This window comes from Palaemon carinicauda, chromosome 3, assembly GCF_036898095.1.
Source record: "Palaemon carinicauda isolate YSFRI2023 chromosome 3, ASM3689809v2, whole genome shotgun sequence".
Lineage (NCBI taxonomy): Eukaryota > Metazoa > Arthropoda > Malacostraca > Decapoda > Palaemonidae > Palaemon > Palaemon carinicauda.
Window position 1 is genome coordinate 168,255,390 of NC_090727.1, and position 17,399 is coordinate 168,272,788.

The window sequence follows — 17,399 nt, forward strand, 5'->3', positions numbered from 1 at the left end:
AAATCAAAAGGAATGCATGTTGCAGCCCAATCTCTTAAATTATATGATGAGTTTAAAGTATTAGTCAGTTCAGGTTAGAAATCACGAGGGATTTCAATTGTGTGTAGGATATTAAATGTTCAAGTGAAGACTAATCTACAGGGTCTTTGTTACTTTTCTGATATTGCTGCTTATCAGGCCAGACTCCCAAGCATCTGATAAAATGGTGAGGATCCTGTACCATAATGCTATTGCAGAAAAACAACTAAAATAATAATGATGGTGATAGCATTCCTAGATTGGAGCATAAAACCCATACCATCAATACCCTGGGGTTAAAGGTGTACTTTAATTTTCTTTGGGTAACTGTATATTCCCATTTGTCAAATTGTTTGTAATTACAATACATTTTTCGTTCTCTGACTCCTGATTCGCGCGCGAGAGATTAAGAGTCCCATTCAGAGCCAAGATAAGTTCTTACTAGTGTTCACAACCTCAGCATCTCTGAGACTTAGGGTCATCTGCAGCCATTGGGTCATCTTGGGTCATCTGCAGCCAGTAGGTTACCTTGGGTCATCTGCAGCCATTGGGTCATCTTGGGTCATCTGAAGCTATTGTGTCATCTGCAGTCATTATCTAACCCTCCCTGGTCCTAGCTTTGGTGGAGAGGGAACATGGACACTCGTATGCATATAAGGTTGGTCTCTAGGATACTGTCCTGTCCTTTTCCTCTCCTACTTAAGAGCTACCATTAAACCTTTAAACCACTTACTCTCTCATTCACAGATTATAAACACAACATAAAAGAATTCTCAAACTTTTAATACACATGAAGTATTCTAAAATATATATCTTAGATGTACAATTCCATTCAACATCATTCTTCACAATAACAAATGCACTGGACAGATTTTAAAAGGAAATTATAGTATAGTAAGCACAATTCATGAGCTTTGGACGGAGTTCATGTACTATAGTGTAATAATGACATTAGCTCAAACAAAATATTTTCATAAACCACTAATAAAAAATCTTATGAAAAACACTATTGTTCTATATCAAGAAAAATTGTTTTCAATAAGACGAACTAAACTTTGAATTAGCCTAAAGTTAATTACAATATATTATAACACATCAGTCGTATAAGAATAATTTCTCTTACCATTCAATATGACCAATCTGCCTATAAAAATAAAAATGTGTTTAATCTCTAAAAAATTTATCAAATAATTTGCAAGACAAATTGCAGAAACAAAACCTTAAATGAAATTTATATCTTTAATATGAACAATTTAAAATTTCTTTAACTAACAGAAATATGTACACCAATATTCAAACATTCTTTTCTATTACATGCCCTGTAATTTCTTGAAATGATTAAAATTTAAATAAACAAATATTTTTTAAAAAGTTTTAGAAACTATATATCAAAACGATAAATAAATTCAAAGAGAATTAACCAGTGTCACCTGAATTCACACTCACCATAGAAAACTACTATCAATGATAAATTCAATATTCTTGAAGAAACAACTTCTCACAACATATGGACGGAATTCATGTGCTGAAACACTGTATCACTGTTGACCTTGCTTGTAAATCAAAATAGACGGACAAACTTCAATGTACAGTATAAATATGCTATTGTCGACCTTTGCTTAAAAATTTCTACTGAAAGCTGTTGCCAATTTTGAACAAATTAATTACCCTTAAGGCACTATACTGTAACAGTTTCCAATAAGTTACATACTACTGTACAGAATTACCAAAGTCTTTTCTAAGGCACACCAACATACACTTATCAAAGCAGCATAATAACATCACTTAAAACAACCTCTTCTGGAATCTTGCTTCATTAATACTATTTATAGCTTTCACATGTATCTTACATGAAATATAATACATTTCACCACATTACATATCAATGGCAGCAAAACGTCAACATAAACTACAAGTTATTCATATACTGCACTAATTATTTTTTGGCCTTGTTACACTAAAGCACATAAATGTGTGCATAAAACTGACTCTTTGAGCTTTGGTAATAACACTAAGTACCTGAATGAAAATATTTTCAGCATATATAGTACTGTAACTTGAGCCAAATGACAATGAGAATCATTGGTTACTTTATCACCATGTTTATCGTTGCTGCAGACATGAAGCTGTGTTGGAGTGCTAATTAAACCACTGCAGAGCCACCACAAATACAGTAGCCATTGCCGTTACGAGAATGCTTGAGCTCAATGACGAAGATCCCAGCTAAAAAGAAAATTTTTTGTTGGGTATGATTGAAACTAAAATAATATACTTATGGAATATAATTTATTCATGTTTCGCTAAAAAGAAACATTTCATTTTTTCAGATACTTGTATAACAAATATAATCAGAGTTAACTTTTTATCCTAAATTGTTTATGCACACCACTAAGCTAAAATTTTAACTCTAACATTACTGCCAAAATGGTTTGTTCGTATAAAGGAAAAGTGATGTCTAAATTTTATCTTGGCAAACTGCATACTCCCAAAATGAGAGATTCAGAGAAAAATATTCACATGGGATTTGTTCCCAGTAATTACTATTTGCTGTTCATTTTTGGTTAAGTGTCATCAGGTACATGAAGACAGGGGAGAATGCGTAAATAATAAGCAATACAACCCAGTTTATGTGTAAGCAAAGGAAAAATGAGCCATTTCAAGAGAAGGTCCCAATGTATTACTATCTGTAAAATTTGGGTATTCACACAAAATATCTTTTATTGCTGTGTATTGTATTTTCCACAAAGAGGGCATGATCATTAAGCAATTACAAGTGTATAATGTACAGTAAGTAATTTTCTTATACTGTAATAGCAGTTTAATCTATTTCTATTAATGATTGGATATCATGCACTATAATTTGCTTCATAATTCCTTAAAATCTTGCTATAGTTTTTACATTTATTTATTACAGTAATATATAGTACAATATACTTCAGATATGCTAGTTATTTATACGAATTTTTATCTTTGATCTAGTTATTATTGTGCAAACTTGGTTGTTATCAGTATCTTCATCTCCTTTTGAAAATAAAATCTATATGTGTCCAACACAGTTCAACAGTTATGCATAACTTTATGTAATTATGAAAGTAGTATCTAATATGCTAGACATAACATTCTTTTAAAGATTAATCCTTTAGTAAATCCAGGACTCTTCAAGACTTAAATAACAGTTGTTTCTACATAAATACAAACTTTCCTTGTTTAATGGGCAATTGATTCAAGCACAGCTGGAATTCGGCAGTTAAAAACTTATACATAGGTATCGGTAGTTACCGGACGGTGGTGGGAAAGCTCCACTCCTTCTGCCAGTAAACTGAACAGTTATTTTGATTCCTGCTGCTAAGTAACAGAGACATGCTATTGGCTTCTTGGACAAGTCTCTTGTTTCTATTAGCGATGCTGTTTTATGCCTTTGGATTTAATGCCTAGAAGGGGAATAAACTTCAACATCTTATGATATTGCTCTTGGGTCTGAACTTGAGCACCAATTAATATTCAGCCCTGGAGTCAAATTTCCAATTGTTCAACCCCATACGAGTTCGAAAGATGGTTAAGGAGGAACAAATTCTCCTACTGGGTTGATAACTACCGTATCCCTAACAAGTCGGAGCACTGACTACTGAAGTTACAGTGTAGCTGAATGCTCTGATTAACAAACCCAAAAGATACGAGTTCCAAAGATAGAGATACACTTGACCACATTGCTTGGAGGGCAAAAACAAAAGAAGGCACTCATACACTCCAGAGAAAATGGAAAAAAGAGAGTGACGAAGAGAGGGCAAGAAAATCAGCTAGATGTGAAAACTCACCACTCCCACTACCTCCTGATAATGTGTACCCACACTGTGGAAGCACATGTGGATCTACAATGGAACTAGTCTCTCATTTGAGAACTCATTAGGGTGTTTGAAACAGTAATACTGTATTCAATATCGAGTGACAGCTATGATGATGATAACCATGAGAGTTGTCTACCCACAAAGGAAAGAAGATGGTCACCTGAAGCCTGACAAGACTACTCTACTACTATTTCTTGAGAGAGGAAAAGTCCTAGATTGAAGAACCACGTTCACAAATACTACTGTTACAGAAATGGAAGTTGTATATTTTACTCTCATATGAACACCAATGCTCATATGTATGTTCATGCTCATGGGATGGTGCCCTGTTAGTACTCTACTTAGATTGCATTGGCCAAAACGAGGCAGTTCCTCAGAACCACCACATGGATTCCGATCAAACAGAGATGCAGGGTCCTTCCACACAGGATTCAAGATCTACCTGAACAGGATCTGGAGCTGACAATCATTAATGACCCAAACTCACTCAGGATCTCTAGCCAATAACCCACAAACATTTATCAATCGTACAAGATAAATTTTTTTGGAAAACGATGTACAGTATTAAAAGGAAAGACCAGTATGAGGGGAAAAAACCACCAGAGGGAATTTTCCTAGATGCAAAAATGTTTCAGTGCAAAGAGACAGTAAACAAAACCTGAATGCATCGGCATCTAACTTAAGAACCGGCCCCAAAATTAAGCAACAAGAGCAAAAAAACATGGAGGCAATTGTCAAGCTACAGAAAGAATTAGTCTAATGACCTACACACCTGGGTTAACAAGCTAGAATACTAGTATCTCACACCAGGAGCATTGGTTAAAGACACGCTGGTCCAGAACTCTACGCCAAAAATCATAGCTATAATATGGGACCTTTAGTAATGAGGAATGAGAATCTGGATGTACATTACTGTACAGCGCATGAAATTGAACACAAGTTGATACCAAGCAATTGGTGGTATCAAGCAGTTTTGCCTGTGCAAAGGTATCAAACCATGGTAACCGGATAACGAGAGAGATGATCATATAGCAATTTGATAGCACAATTCAAAGTACAATTAAAAGTACTTACAGCCTCTCATAAAACTTTAATCTTCAAGTTAATCACAATTACAGATGGTTAAAAAGAATGAATCGCCAAATAAATAAAACTAAAGTCAATAATTCGTCGTGATGAATATTGAGGTACAGTATAGCAGAGGAAGAATATAAAAAATTTTATTTTGATAATAAAATAAATTTTTGAATATACTTACCCGGTGATTATATAGCTGCAACTCTGTTGCCCGACAGACAACTCTACGGTAAAAACTCGCCAGCGATCGCTACACAGGTTGCGGGTGTGCCCAACAGCGCCATCTGTCGTCCAGATACCCAGTACTCAATGTAAACAAAGACTCAATTTTCTCCTCGTCCCACTGCGTCTCTATTGGGGAGGAAGGGAGGGTCCTTTAATTTATAATCACCGGGTAAGTATATTCAAAAATTTATTTTATTATCAAAATAACATTTTTCAATATTTAACTTAGCCGGTGATTATATAGCTGATTCACACCCAGGGGGGTGGGTAGAGACCAGCAATATATGTTAACACTTTTATGAGCTAAGAGTTTTTATTTCATTTTAGAAGTTATCAAAAAAACAAAAACAAAATAAATAGGTACCTGGTAAGGAAGTCGACTTGAACAATTTCTCTGCCTTTTAAGTACGTCTTCCTTACGGAGCCTCGCGATCCTCTTAGGATGCTGATCGACCCCTAGGATCTGAAGTATCAAGGGTTGCAACCCATACAACAGGACCTCATCAAAACCCCTAATCTAGGCGCTCTCAAGAAATGACTTTGACCACCCGCCAAATCAACCAGGATGCGAAAGGCTTCTTAGCCTTCCGGACAACCCAAAAAACAACAATAAAAACATTTCAAGAGAAAGATTAAAAGGGTATGGAATTAGGGAATTGTAGTGGTTGAGCCCTCACCCACTACTGCACTCGCTGCTACGAATGGTCCCAGTGTGTAGCAGTTCTTGTAAAGAGACTGGACATCTTTCAAGTAAAGTGACGCGAACACTGACTTGCTTCTCCAATAGGTTGCGTCCATTATACTTTGCAGAGATATATTTTGCTTAAAGGCCACGTAAGTTGTTACAGCTCTAACTTCGTGCGTCTTCACCTTAAGCAAAGTTCGGTCTTCCTCACTCAGATGTGAATGAGCTTCTCGTATTAACAATCTGATAAAGTCTGACCAAGCATTCTTTGACAAAGGCAAGGATGGTTTCTTAACTGAACACCATAAAGCTTCAGATTGGCCTTGTAAAGGTTTAGTACGCTTTAAATAGAACTTAAGAGCTCTAACAGGGCATAAGACTCTTTCTAGTTCATTGCCTACGATCTCCGATAAGCTGGGGATATCGAAAGATTTAGGCCAAGGCCGAGAAGGCAGCTCGTTTTTGGCTAGAAAACCAAGTTGTAGCGAACAAGTGGCTTTTTCTGACGAAAATCCTATGTTCTTGCTGAAGGCATGAATCTCAATGACTCTTTTAGCCGAGGCTAAGCATACCAGGAAAAGAGTCTTAAGAGTGAGATCTTTCAGGGAGGCTGATTGTAACGGCTCCAACCTGTCTGACATGAAGAATCTTAGTACCACGTCTAAATTCCATCCAGGGGTAGCTAAACGACGCTCCTTGGTGGTCTCAAAAGACTTAAAGAGGTCTTGCAGATCTTTATGTTTGGAAAGATCTAAGCCTCTATGCCGGAAGACCAATGCCAACATGCTTCTGTAGCCCTTGATAGTGGGAGCTGAAAGGGATCGTCCTTTTCTCAGGTATAAGAGAAAAACAGCTATTTGAGCTACAGAGGTACTGGTCGAGGATACAGAAACTGACTTGCACCAGTCTCGGAAGACTTCCCACTTCGATTGGTAGACTCTAATGGAAGAAGCTCTCCTTGCTCTAGCAATCGCACTGGCTGCTTCCTTCGAAAAGCCTCTAGCTCTCGAGAGTCTTTCGATAGTCTGAAGGCAGTCAGACAAAGAGCGTGGAGGCTTTGGAGTACCTTCTTTACGTGTGGCTGACGTAGAAGGTCTACCCTTAGAGGAAGACTACTGGGAACGTCTATTAACCATCGAAGTATCTCGGTGAACCATTCTCTCGCAGGCCAGAGGGAAGCAACTAACGTCAACCTTGTCCCTTCGTGAGAGGCGAACTTCTGCAGTACCTTGTTGACAATCTTGAACGGTGGGAATGCGTAGAGATCCAGATGTGACCAATCTAGGAGGAAAGCATCTATATGTATTGCTGCTGGGTCCGGGACTGGAGAGCAATAGATTGGAAGCCTCTTGGTCAGCGAGGTTGCAAAGAGATCTATGGATGGTTTTACCCCAAGTCGCCCAAAGTCTCTTGCACACATCCTTGTGGAGGGTCCATTCGGTTGGAATTACTTGCCCTTTCCGACTGAGACAATCTGCTATGACGTTCAAGTCGCCTTGGATGAACCTCGTTACTAGGGAGATGTCTTGACCTTTTGACCAGATGAGCAGGTCCCTTGTGATCTCGTACAACGTCAGTGAGTGGGTACCTCCTTGTTTGGAGATGTACGCCAAGGCCGTGGTGATGTCCGAGTTAACTTCCACCACTTTGCCTCGAAGGAGAGACTTGAAGCTTTTCAAGGCCAGATGTACTGCCAACAGCTCCTTGCAGTTGATATGCATGCTCCTCTGACTCGAGTTCCACAGTCCTGAGCATTCCCGACCGTCTAGTGTCGCGCCCCAGCCCACGTCCGATGCGTCCGAGAAGAGAACGTGGTTGGGAGTCTGAACAGCCAGGGGAAGACCCTCTCTTAGGTTGATATTGTCCTTCCACCAAGTCAGACAAGACTTTATCTTTTCGGAAACCGGGATCGAGACCGCTTCTAGCGTCTTGTCCTTTTTCCAGTGAAAAGCTAGATGGTATTGAAAAGGACAGAGGTGTAGTCTTCCTAGTGACACAAATTGTTCCACGGATGACAGCGTCCCTACCAGACTCATCCACAGCCTGACTGAGCAGCGTTCCTTCTTCAGCATCTTCTGGATGGATAGCAGGGCTTGATCTATTCTGGGGGCTGATCGTCTTGTTGTTCAGCAACGTCCTCATCAGATGGTTCCTCATCCGAAAACTGATGAGGAAACGGCAACGGAGTGGGCAACGTCTGGCTCGCTGAGTCCGGTCGCACTGGTGGATGCGTGACGGAGCCGGACGCAACATCATGGAACTGCTGCACAGTCTGTGAACTGTCAACAACCATGGGTGCGCGAGGAAGCACAGCGTCAACCCGAGACTGTCTAGACCGTCTGGGTTGTGCAGTCAACACCCTACCGGGTTGCTGAGGTTGACGCACTGCGTCAAAACAAGTCACCTCTGCTGGTTGTTGAACGTCGCTTAACGTCAACAACCACCTCCGAGCGTCGCTTAACGTCAACGTGCGGCTGGCAACCCACACTGGGTCGCATTGGTGGAGGAACCACCTCAACTGGCAGACGCGAGTAGGTTACCTCAGCGTCAACAGGGCGCACAACCGACCGGTTGGAAGGTTGTTGGCCAGAAGGTTCGGAGCAACCTTCTCCGCATTAAAGTCCTCTATCAAGGACGCAAGCTTGGACTGCATGTCTTGCAGCAAAGCCCATTTAGGGTCTACGGGAGCAGGTGTGGCAACAGACGGGGTTAGCGACTGAGGCGGTACCGTTTACCATCCCTGAAAGCCTTGTTATGCATGACATAATTGTACAGCAAAACTTCAAAGGCTCGAAAACAGCTGTGAAGTTGACCTGTAAACAACTTGGAGCGTCTCCTGGCCAGGCGCCAGGGAGAGTCTACGAGAATTGAGAAGTCTATCTGGGCAGAGGCATGAACTCCCAAGCCGAGAACTTCTCTCGTGTCATATCAGACTCTCGCTCTATAAACCAGTTTAAAAGAAGGGAAAGCAAAGGCTGTATTCCCCAAACTCCTCCTGGTGAAAAACCAGTCGCCTAGCCAACGTAAAGCTCTCTAGGAGAGCGAGAGAGCACTAGCTTAAAAACAACGGCTTCGAAGTAGCTAGGCCTAGTGTAAGCTCTGACGTTTAGGCGAACGAGGAGCAGCAGTTACAAAAAGATCCGGACAAAGATCCTTAAAAAAAAATCATCATGATTTAATTAAAGTCCATAGGAGGCTAAGCAGCTTTAGGCTCCTCTCCATCTGACAGAGTCCTCAAGGGAATATCAGTAGGAGGGGGAACAGCAACTTCCTCATCTACAGGAACCTTGTCCGATAAAAGCTGAGTCTCAAGCAAGGGAGAGACCTACCGTGGTGGCAATGCTTTACAAGCAGAGTCCACACTCACTGGTGCATTAGTAGCGGACCAGAACGCAACGTCATGTAACTGCTTGACAGTCTGAGAACTGTCAACAACTGAACTGTCAACCACAACAGGTGAGTGAGGACGCACAGCGTCCACTCGAGACTGCTTTGACTGCCTAGACTGAGCAGTCAAAACAACTCTAGAATGTGGAGGTTGACGCACAGCGTCAAAACAAGTCAACTCCGATTGTAAGTGAACGTCTTGAACGTCAACAGGAGCATCAGCAAGTGGCCTAACGTCCAAATGCGGCTGAAAAACCACACGAGACCGCATCGAGTGTGGTTCTAAACAACCTGACTGACGTGACTAAGCTACGCCAACGTCAACAGTAAGCACAAAGGAACGTTAGGTTGGCTGAAAGCCAGGATATCGATGAGATAAACGGCTAGACTCAACGGACTAATCGGCAGAATAGTCTTCCATAAGGGAGGCAAGCATATACTGCATGCTTGCCATACAACCCATTAAGGATCAACGGAAATGGTTGTGGTAAGAGACGAGGGTAACGTCTGTGACCGCAACACTTTGCCTACAAAAAAAGACTCGGAGTCTGTGTTACGTTTTTGTTAGGCGGCGAGCAGTTATCCGATGACTGCATAAGGTCAGAGCTGTCCTAATGGTTGTAACCAGGACGCTGGACCTGTCCTGAAAGGACTGACTTTCGCTTAAGGGCTTCGAAACCTTGTGACAGGTTTCTTATGCGAAAAGCCTTCGGATGACGAGGAGAAACAACGTCTCTCTCGTCTTATGGTAGGGGAGATCTTGGTAAGATACACCCGATACCATAGAGGGAAAACGTCTGTTCGTTGGTCAAGGCCTCTCGAACCCATAAGTCGTTTGACATTACTTCTCCCCTGGGCTTGGGAGCATGCAAGAGGTCCCGGACTAGGTGAACGACAGGCACGAACAGACGAACCCTCGGACGCAACACTGTAACATTTTGCGCATATCACTTTATCACTTCGATTTTCTGTTTTGCACTTATTTCACTGAAATCGAAACTTTTACTGATTTCTACCTGAAACACGCAATTCTACCCTTCATTAAAAGGTAGTAATTGCGAAATAAGTCGTATAATGCAAGCTCATTAATACCAGCAAAAAACAGAAAACATATTTTAAGATAAAAAAATCAGTGGCTGGGAAAGAGACTAAACACTAGTTCATATAACTACGTTTTCAATCTCTCACCGCACATAGCCTGGGGACGAGAATAAAAAACTAAAAACGTTTTATCCTTCCTCCCCGTACAGCGACTAGGGACGAGAGTAACTCGAGAACAACGTTACCCGCTTGAACGGAACGTTTTCTCTCCTCTCTCTCCCTCCGTCTCTATCTCTCTCTCTCTCTTTCTCTCTTGATTTCGCACCTAAGAGAAGAGCCCAATTATATTTCGTCAAAAAAACATGTTATTTGACTAAAGGAAAAAACTGAAAGGTTTTTCAAATAAAAAGTTCCTTTAAAATAGAATTTAAAACATTTAAGCTAAGAAAGAATGAACAAAATGTCAGAATCGATTTACTCTTACTGCAAAGTGAAACCGTGATACACTCTCTCTCTATCGTAACGATAGAGCGCATGTTGAACGTCCTGAACGTCAACAACTGCGTAGCATAAATAAACTAAACGTTAGTTCATCTTTGAAAACAGTACGAAGACTATCAAAGAAATTCTTTCATAAAATATTACATTTAAAAAGTTTTAAATCCTTAGCTCTTTAAAAGCTACGATATAAAGGGCTCAACGTTGATTAACTTCGGTTTCCAAGTTAGGACCGCCTACTCTCAGGAAAGGTCTATATAAACAAAACATTAAAATTATTTTTATATGTTTATAATAAATGGAAAGTTAATCGAAGAGGCCTAATAAAGGCGGAGAGATATAAAATATATAGAGGAAAATCTATAACGTGATAAGATAATTACTAAAAGCCTAAACACACTTCCGTCTAAGGGAAGGGTCGGCCATTTAAAAGGGAAAGAAAGTCCATACTCTCTTTGTCACCATAATTAAATCTATCCAAAACGAGTTCAAGATTTAAGAGGAAGATAAAACACCTGCATAGCGAAAGCTCAAAACTAGAATAAAGTACTTCACCAATTAGTTGTGAAAAAACTCCAGTTTAGCAACAGCGAGTAAGTACGTCTTGTCGATAGCTCGACAGAGAGAAAATTGAGTCTTTGTTTACATTGAGTACTGGGTATCTGGACGACAGATGGCGCTGTTGGGCACACCCGCAACCTGTGTAGCGATCGCTGGCGAGTTTTTACCGTAGAGTTGTCTGTCGGGCAACAGAGTTGCAGCTATATAATCACCGGCTAAGTTAAATATTGAAAAACGAATATTCACAGATTAACGTACACCTCATTGTCCTTCCTCACACAACTCCAGTTTACAACATAATAGCAGCAGATTTATACATCACATAGATTTACTGCAGCTAGTAACAGAATTACAAGAAAATGTTATTTTCCTTAGTAAAATAAATTTTTGAATATACTTACCCGATGATCATATAGCTGTCAGCTCTGCTGCCCGACAGAAAAACCTACGGGCGGAATACCCAGCGATCGCTATACAGGTGGGGGTGTACATCAACAGCGCCATCTGTAGGTACTCAAGTACTCGATGTCAACAAAGAACCAATTTTCTCCTCTGTCCACTGGGTCTCTATTGGGGAGGATGGGTGGGTCCTTTAATTTATGATCATCGGGTAAGTATATTCAAAAATTTATTTTACTAAGGAAAATAACATTTTTCAATATTAAACTTACCCGATGATCATATAGCTGATTCACACCCAGGGGGGTGGGTAGAGACCAGCATTACATGTTGACATTATTATGAGCTAAGTATTCCGTATTTCATTTTAGCAGTTATTCAAAATAACAAACATAAAATAAATAAGTACCTGGTAAGGAAGTCGACTTGAACAATTACTCTGCCTTTTTAAGTACGTCTTCCTTACTGAGCCTCGCGATCCTCATAGGATGCTGAGCGACTCCTAGGAGCTGAAGTATGAAGGGTTGCAACCCATACTAAAGGTCCTCATCAAAACCTCTAATCTAGGCGCTTCTCAAGAAATGACTTTGACCACCCGCCAAATCAAGTAGGATGCGAAAGGCTTCTTAGCCTTCCGGACAACCCAAAAACAATAATAAAACATTTCAAGAGAAAGATTAAAAAGGTTATGGAATTAGGGAATTGTAGTGGTGGAGCCCTCACCACTACTGCACTCGTTGCTACGAATGGTCCCAGAGTGTAGCAGTTCTCGTAAAGAGACTGGACATTCTTAAGATAAAAGACGCGAACACTGATTTGCTTTTCCAATAGGTTGCGTCGAATATACTTTGCAGAGATCTATTTTGTTTATAGGCCACGGAAGTTGCGACAGCTCTAACTTCGTGTGTCCTTACCTTCAGCAAAGCTTGGTCTTCCTCATTCAGATGGGAATGAGCTTCTCGTATTAACAGTCTGATAAAATAGGATAAAGAATTCTCTGACAAAGGCAAAGATGGATTCTTAACTGAACACCATAAAGCTTCAGACGGGCCTCGTAAAGGTTTTTAAATAGAACTTAAGAGCTCTTACAGGACATAATACTCTTTCTAGTTCATTTCAAACCATGCGATAAGTTTGGAATATCGAACGATATTGGTCAAGGCCGTGAAGGCAGCTCGTGTTTGGCTAGAAAACCAAGTTGTAGAACATGTAGCCGTTTCGGATGAGAATCCGATGTTCTTGCTGAAGGCATGAATCTCACTGACTCTTTTAGCTGTGGTTAAGCATATCAGGAAAAGAGTCTTAAAGGTGAGATCTTTCAGGGAGGCTGACTGAAGCGGTTCGAACCTGTCTGACATAAGGAATCTTAGTACCACGTCTAAATTCCAACCAGGTGTAACCAAACGACGCTCCTTCGTGGTCTCAAAAGACTTAAGGAGGTCTTGTAGATCTTTATTGTTGGAAAGATCTAAGCCTCTGTGACGGAAGACTGATGCCAACATGCTTCTGTAACCCTTGACAGTGGGAGCTGAAAGAGACCGTTCTTTCCTCAGATATAAGAGAAAGTCAGCTATTTGAGTTACAGAGGTACTGGTCGAGGATACGGATACTGACTTGCACCAGTTTCGGAAGATTTCCCACTTCGATTGGTAGATTCTAAGGGTGGATGTTCTCCTTGCTCTAGCAAACGCTCTGGTTGCCTCCTTCGAAAAGCCTCTAGCTCTCGAGAGTCTTTCGATAGTCTGAAGGCAGTCAGACGAAGAGCGTGGAGGCCTTGGTGTACCTTCTTTACGCGTGGCTGACGTAGAAGGTCCACCCTTAGGGGAAGTGTTCTGGGAACGTCTACTAGCCATCGAAGCACCTCGGTGAGTTATTCTCTCGCGGGCCAGAGGGAAGCAACTAGCGTCAACCTTGTCCCTTCGTGAGAGGCGAACTTCTGCAGTACCTTGTTGACAATCTTGAACGGAGGGAATGCATATAGATCTAGATGTGACCAATCTAGTAGAAAGGCATCTATATGAACTACTGCTGGGTCCGGGATAGGTGAGCAAACTATTGGGAGCCTCTTGGTCATCGAGGTTGCGAAGAGATCTATGGTTGGCTGGCCCCAGGTGGCCCAAAGTCTCTTGCATACATCCTTGTGGAGGGTCCAATCTGTTGGAATTATTTGTCCCTTCCTACTGAGACAATCTGCTATGACATTCAAGTTGCCTTGGATGAACCTCGTTACTAGTGAAAAGTCTAGACCTGTTGACCAGGTGAGGAGGTCCCTTGCGATCTCGTACCATGTCAGAGAGTAGGTCCCTCCTTGCTTGGAGATGTACGTCAAAGCCGGGTGTTGTCCGAGTTCACCTCCACCACTTTGCCTTGAAGGAGAGACCTGAAGCTTTTCCAGGTCAGACGTACTGCCAGTAGCTTCTTGCAGTTGAAATGCATTGTCCTTTGACTCGAGTTCCATAATCCCGAGCATTCCCTACCGCCTAATGTCGCACCCCAGCCTACGTCCGAAGCGTCCGAGAAGAGAACGTGGTTGGGAGTCTGAACAGTCAGGGGAAGACCCTTTCTAAGGTTGATAAAGTCCTTTCACCAAGTCAGACCAGACTTTATCTTTCCGGAAACCGGGATCGAGACCGCTTCTAGCGTCTTGTCCTTTTTCCAGTGAAAAGCTAGATGATACAGAAGAGGACGGAGGTGTAGTCTTCCAAGTGACACAAATTGAACCACGGATGACAGTATCCTTACCAGACTCATCCACAGCCTGACAGGGCAGCGTTCCTTCTTCAGCATCTTCTGGATGGATAGCAGGGCTGGGGGTTGATCGTCTTGTTCAGCAACGTCCTCATCAGAGGGTTCCTCATCCGAAACTGATGAGGAAACGGCAACGGAGTGGGCAACGTCTGACTCGCTGAATCCGGTCGCACTGGTGGATGCGTGACGGAGCCGGACGCAATATCATGGTACTGCTGCACAGTCTGTGAACTGTCAACCATGGGGACGCGAGGAAGTACAGCGTCAACCCGAAACTGTCTAGACTGTCTGGGTTGTGCAGTCAACACCCTACCGGGTTGCTGAGGTTGACGCACTGCGTCACAACAAGTCACCTCTGCTGGTTGTTGAACGTCTTCCTAGTGACACACTGAACGTCAACCACCACCTCCCGTCAACGTGCGACTGGCAACCCACACTGGGTCGCATCGGTGGAGGAACCACCTCAACTGGCGGACGCGAGTAGGATTCCTCAGTGTCAACAGGGCGCACAACCAACCGGTAGGAAGGTTGTTGGCCAGAAGGTTCTTCTCCGTAAAAAGTCCTCTATCAAGGACACAAGCTTGGACTGCAGGTCTTGCAGCAAAGCCCATTAGGGTCTACGGGAGCAGGTGTGGCAACAGACGGGGTTAGCGACTGAAGCGGAACCATTTACCATCCCTGGAAGCCTTGTTATGCTTTAATTAAAGTCCATAGGAGGCTAAGCAGCTTAAGGCTCCTCTCCAAATGACAGAGTCCTCAAAGGAATATCAGTAGGAGGGAGAACAGCACTTTCTCATCTACAGGAACCTTGTCCGAGAAAAGCTAGGTAATCTCAGTGAGGGTCTCACTGGTGCATAAGCAGCAGACCAGAAGGCAACGTTATGTAACTGCTTGACAGTGTGTGAACTCTCAAAAACTGAACTGTAAACCACAACAGGTGCGTGAGGACATACAGCACTGGTGCATTAGCAGCAGACCAGAAGGCAACGTTATGTAACTGCTTGACAGTCTGTGAACTGTCAAAAAACTGAACTGTCAACCACAACAGGTGCGTGAGGACATACAGCACTGGTGCATTAGTAGCAGACCAGAAGGCAACTTCCTGTAACTGCTTGACAGTCTGTGAGCTGGCAACAACCAAAGCTGTGTGGGGAAGCCTCAACTCCTGACTGACTAGTCTGTTGCGGGCGAGTGGCGGTAACCACAGTGGGTTGCGGAGGCTGACGCACCGTGTCAAAACACGGCAGCTTAACTCCACCCTCCTGTTGTTGTGGTAGCTCACGCACGGCAACGGAGTGCTCCGTGCGTCTGTGGGAGTCAGCATGCGTCTGGCAGGGTCGACTGCGCATGGGTGGAGGAGCTCTCACAGGCGGAGTGTGGGAGCAGGCAGCCTCAGCGTCTGCTGGGCGCACAACCGTGGCAGGTTGTAGGCTAACGGGTGCAGCGCCAACCTCTCCGCAGCCGGAGTGTGGGAGCAGGCAGCCTCAGCGTGAGCTGGGCGCACAACCGTGGCAGGTTGTAGGATAACGGGTGCAGCGCCAACCTCTCCGCAGCCGGAGTGTGGGAGCAGGCAGCCTCAGCGTGAGCTGGGCGCACAACCGTGGCAGGTTGTAGGCTAACGGGTGCAGCGCCAACCTCCTCCGCACGAAACTCCTGCATAACCGCAGCTAACTGAGTCTGCATAGACTGCAGTAAAGACCACTTAGGGTCTACAAAAGCGGCAACAGACGGAGCTACTGTCCGTTGTGACTGAGGGTCTAAAACAGCGGGTGCGGCAACAGACGGAGTTACTGCCTGTTGCGGTACCGCTTTACCTCTCTTAGGAGGTGTGCAGTCATCGGAAGACTGCAGCGAGTCCGAACTGACCCAGTGGCTACACCTGGGCCGTTGGACTTGCGCGGAAGGGACCGACTTGCACTTAATAAGCTGCGAGACCTTGGTCCAAGGTTTCTTACGAGAAACCTCTTCCGCAGACGAGAAGTAAATGGGCTCTCTCGTCTTTGTGTGGGTGGGGCGATCTTGGGTAGATACGCCCGAAACCACGGAGGGAAACGTCTGTTCGTTGATCAAGGCCTGAGGAACCCATAAGTCGTTCGACATTACTTCTCCCCTGGGCTTGGGAGCTTGCAAGAGGTCCCGGACTAGGTGAACGACAGGCACGAACAGACGAACCCTCGGACGCAACACTGTAACACTTTGCGCATATCACTTTATCACTTTGATTTTCTGTTTTGCACTTATTTCACTGAAATCGAAACTTTTACTGATTTCTACCTGAAACACGCAATCCTACCCTTCATTAAAAGGTAGTAATTGCGAAAACAGTCGTATAATGCAACAGAAAACATATATAAAGATAAAGAATTTAGTGGCTGTGAAAGAGACTAAACACTAGTTCAAATAAACTACGTTTACAATTTCTCACCGCACATAGCCTGGGAACAAGAATAAAACCCTAGAAACGTTTTACCTTCTTCCCCTACAGCGACTAGGGAGGAGAGTAAAACGAGAACAACGTTACCCGCTTGAACGAAACGTTTTTTCTCCTCTCTCTCCCTCCGTCTCTATCTCTCTCTTTCTCTCTAGATTTCGCACCTGAGAGAAGAGCCCAATTATATATCGTCAAAACATGATATATGCTAAAGGAAAAAAACTGAAATGTTTTCCAAATAAAAATTTCCTTTAATTTAGAATTTAAACCATTAAAGCTAAGAAAGAATGAACGAAACGCTAGAATCGGTTTACTCTTACTGCAAAGTGAAACCGTGATACTCTCTCTCTCTATCGTAACGATAGAGCGCATGTTGAACGTCCTGAACGTCAACAACTGCGTAGACTAAAAAACTAAACGTTAGTTCATCTTTGAAAACAGTACGAGACTATCAAAGAAATTCTTTCATAAAACATTAAATTTA

At 42.8% G+C, this 17,399-nt stretch overlaps 1 protein-coding gene across 2 annotated transcripts in view; it reads right to left on the reverse strand.

Moving 5' to 3' along the window:
- The window catches only part of cold (coiled), a 140,820-nt gene that overhangs the window by 69,411 nt on the left and 54,010 nt on the right, over positions 1–17,399 (reverse strand). The window contains exon 4 of one of the 2 annotated variants that reach the window (XM_068371101.1): positions 784–2,241. The exons of the other annotated variant lie outside the window; for it this stretch is intronic. Within the exon in view, the coding sequence (XP_068227202.1) occupies positions 2,158–2,241 (84 nt within the window). The 3' untranslated portion in view covers positions 784–2,157. Of the gene's footprint in view, positions 1–783; positions 2,242–17,399 lie in introns of those variants that run through there. 2 annotated transcript variants of the gene reach the window in all.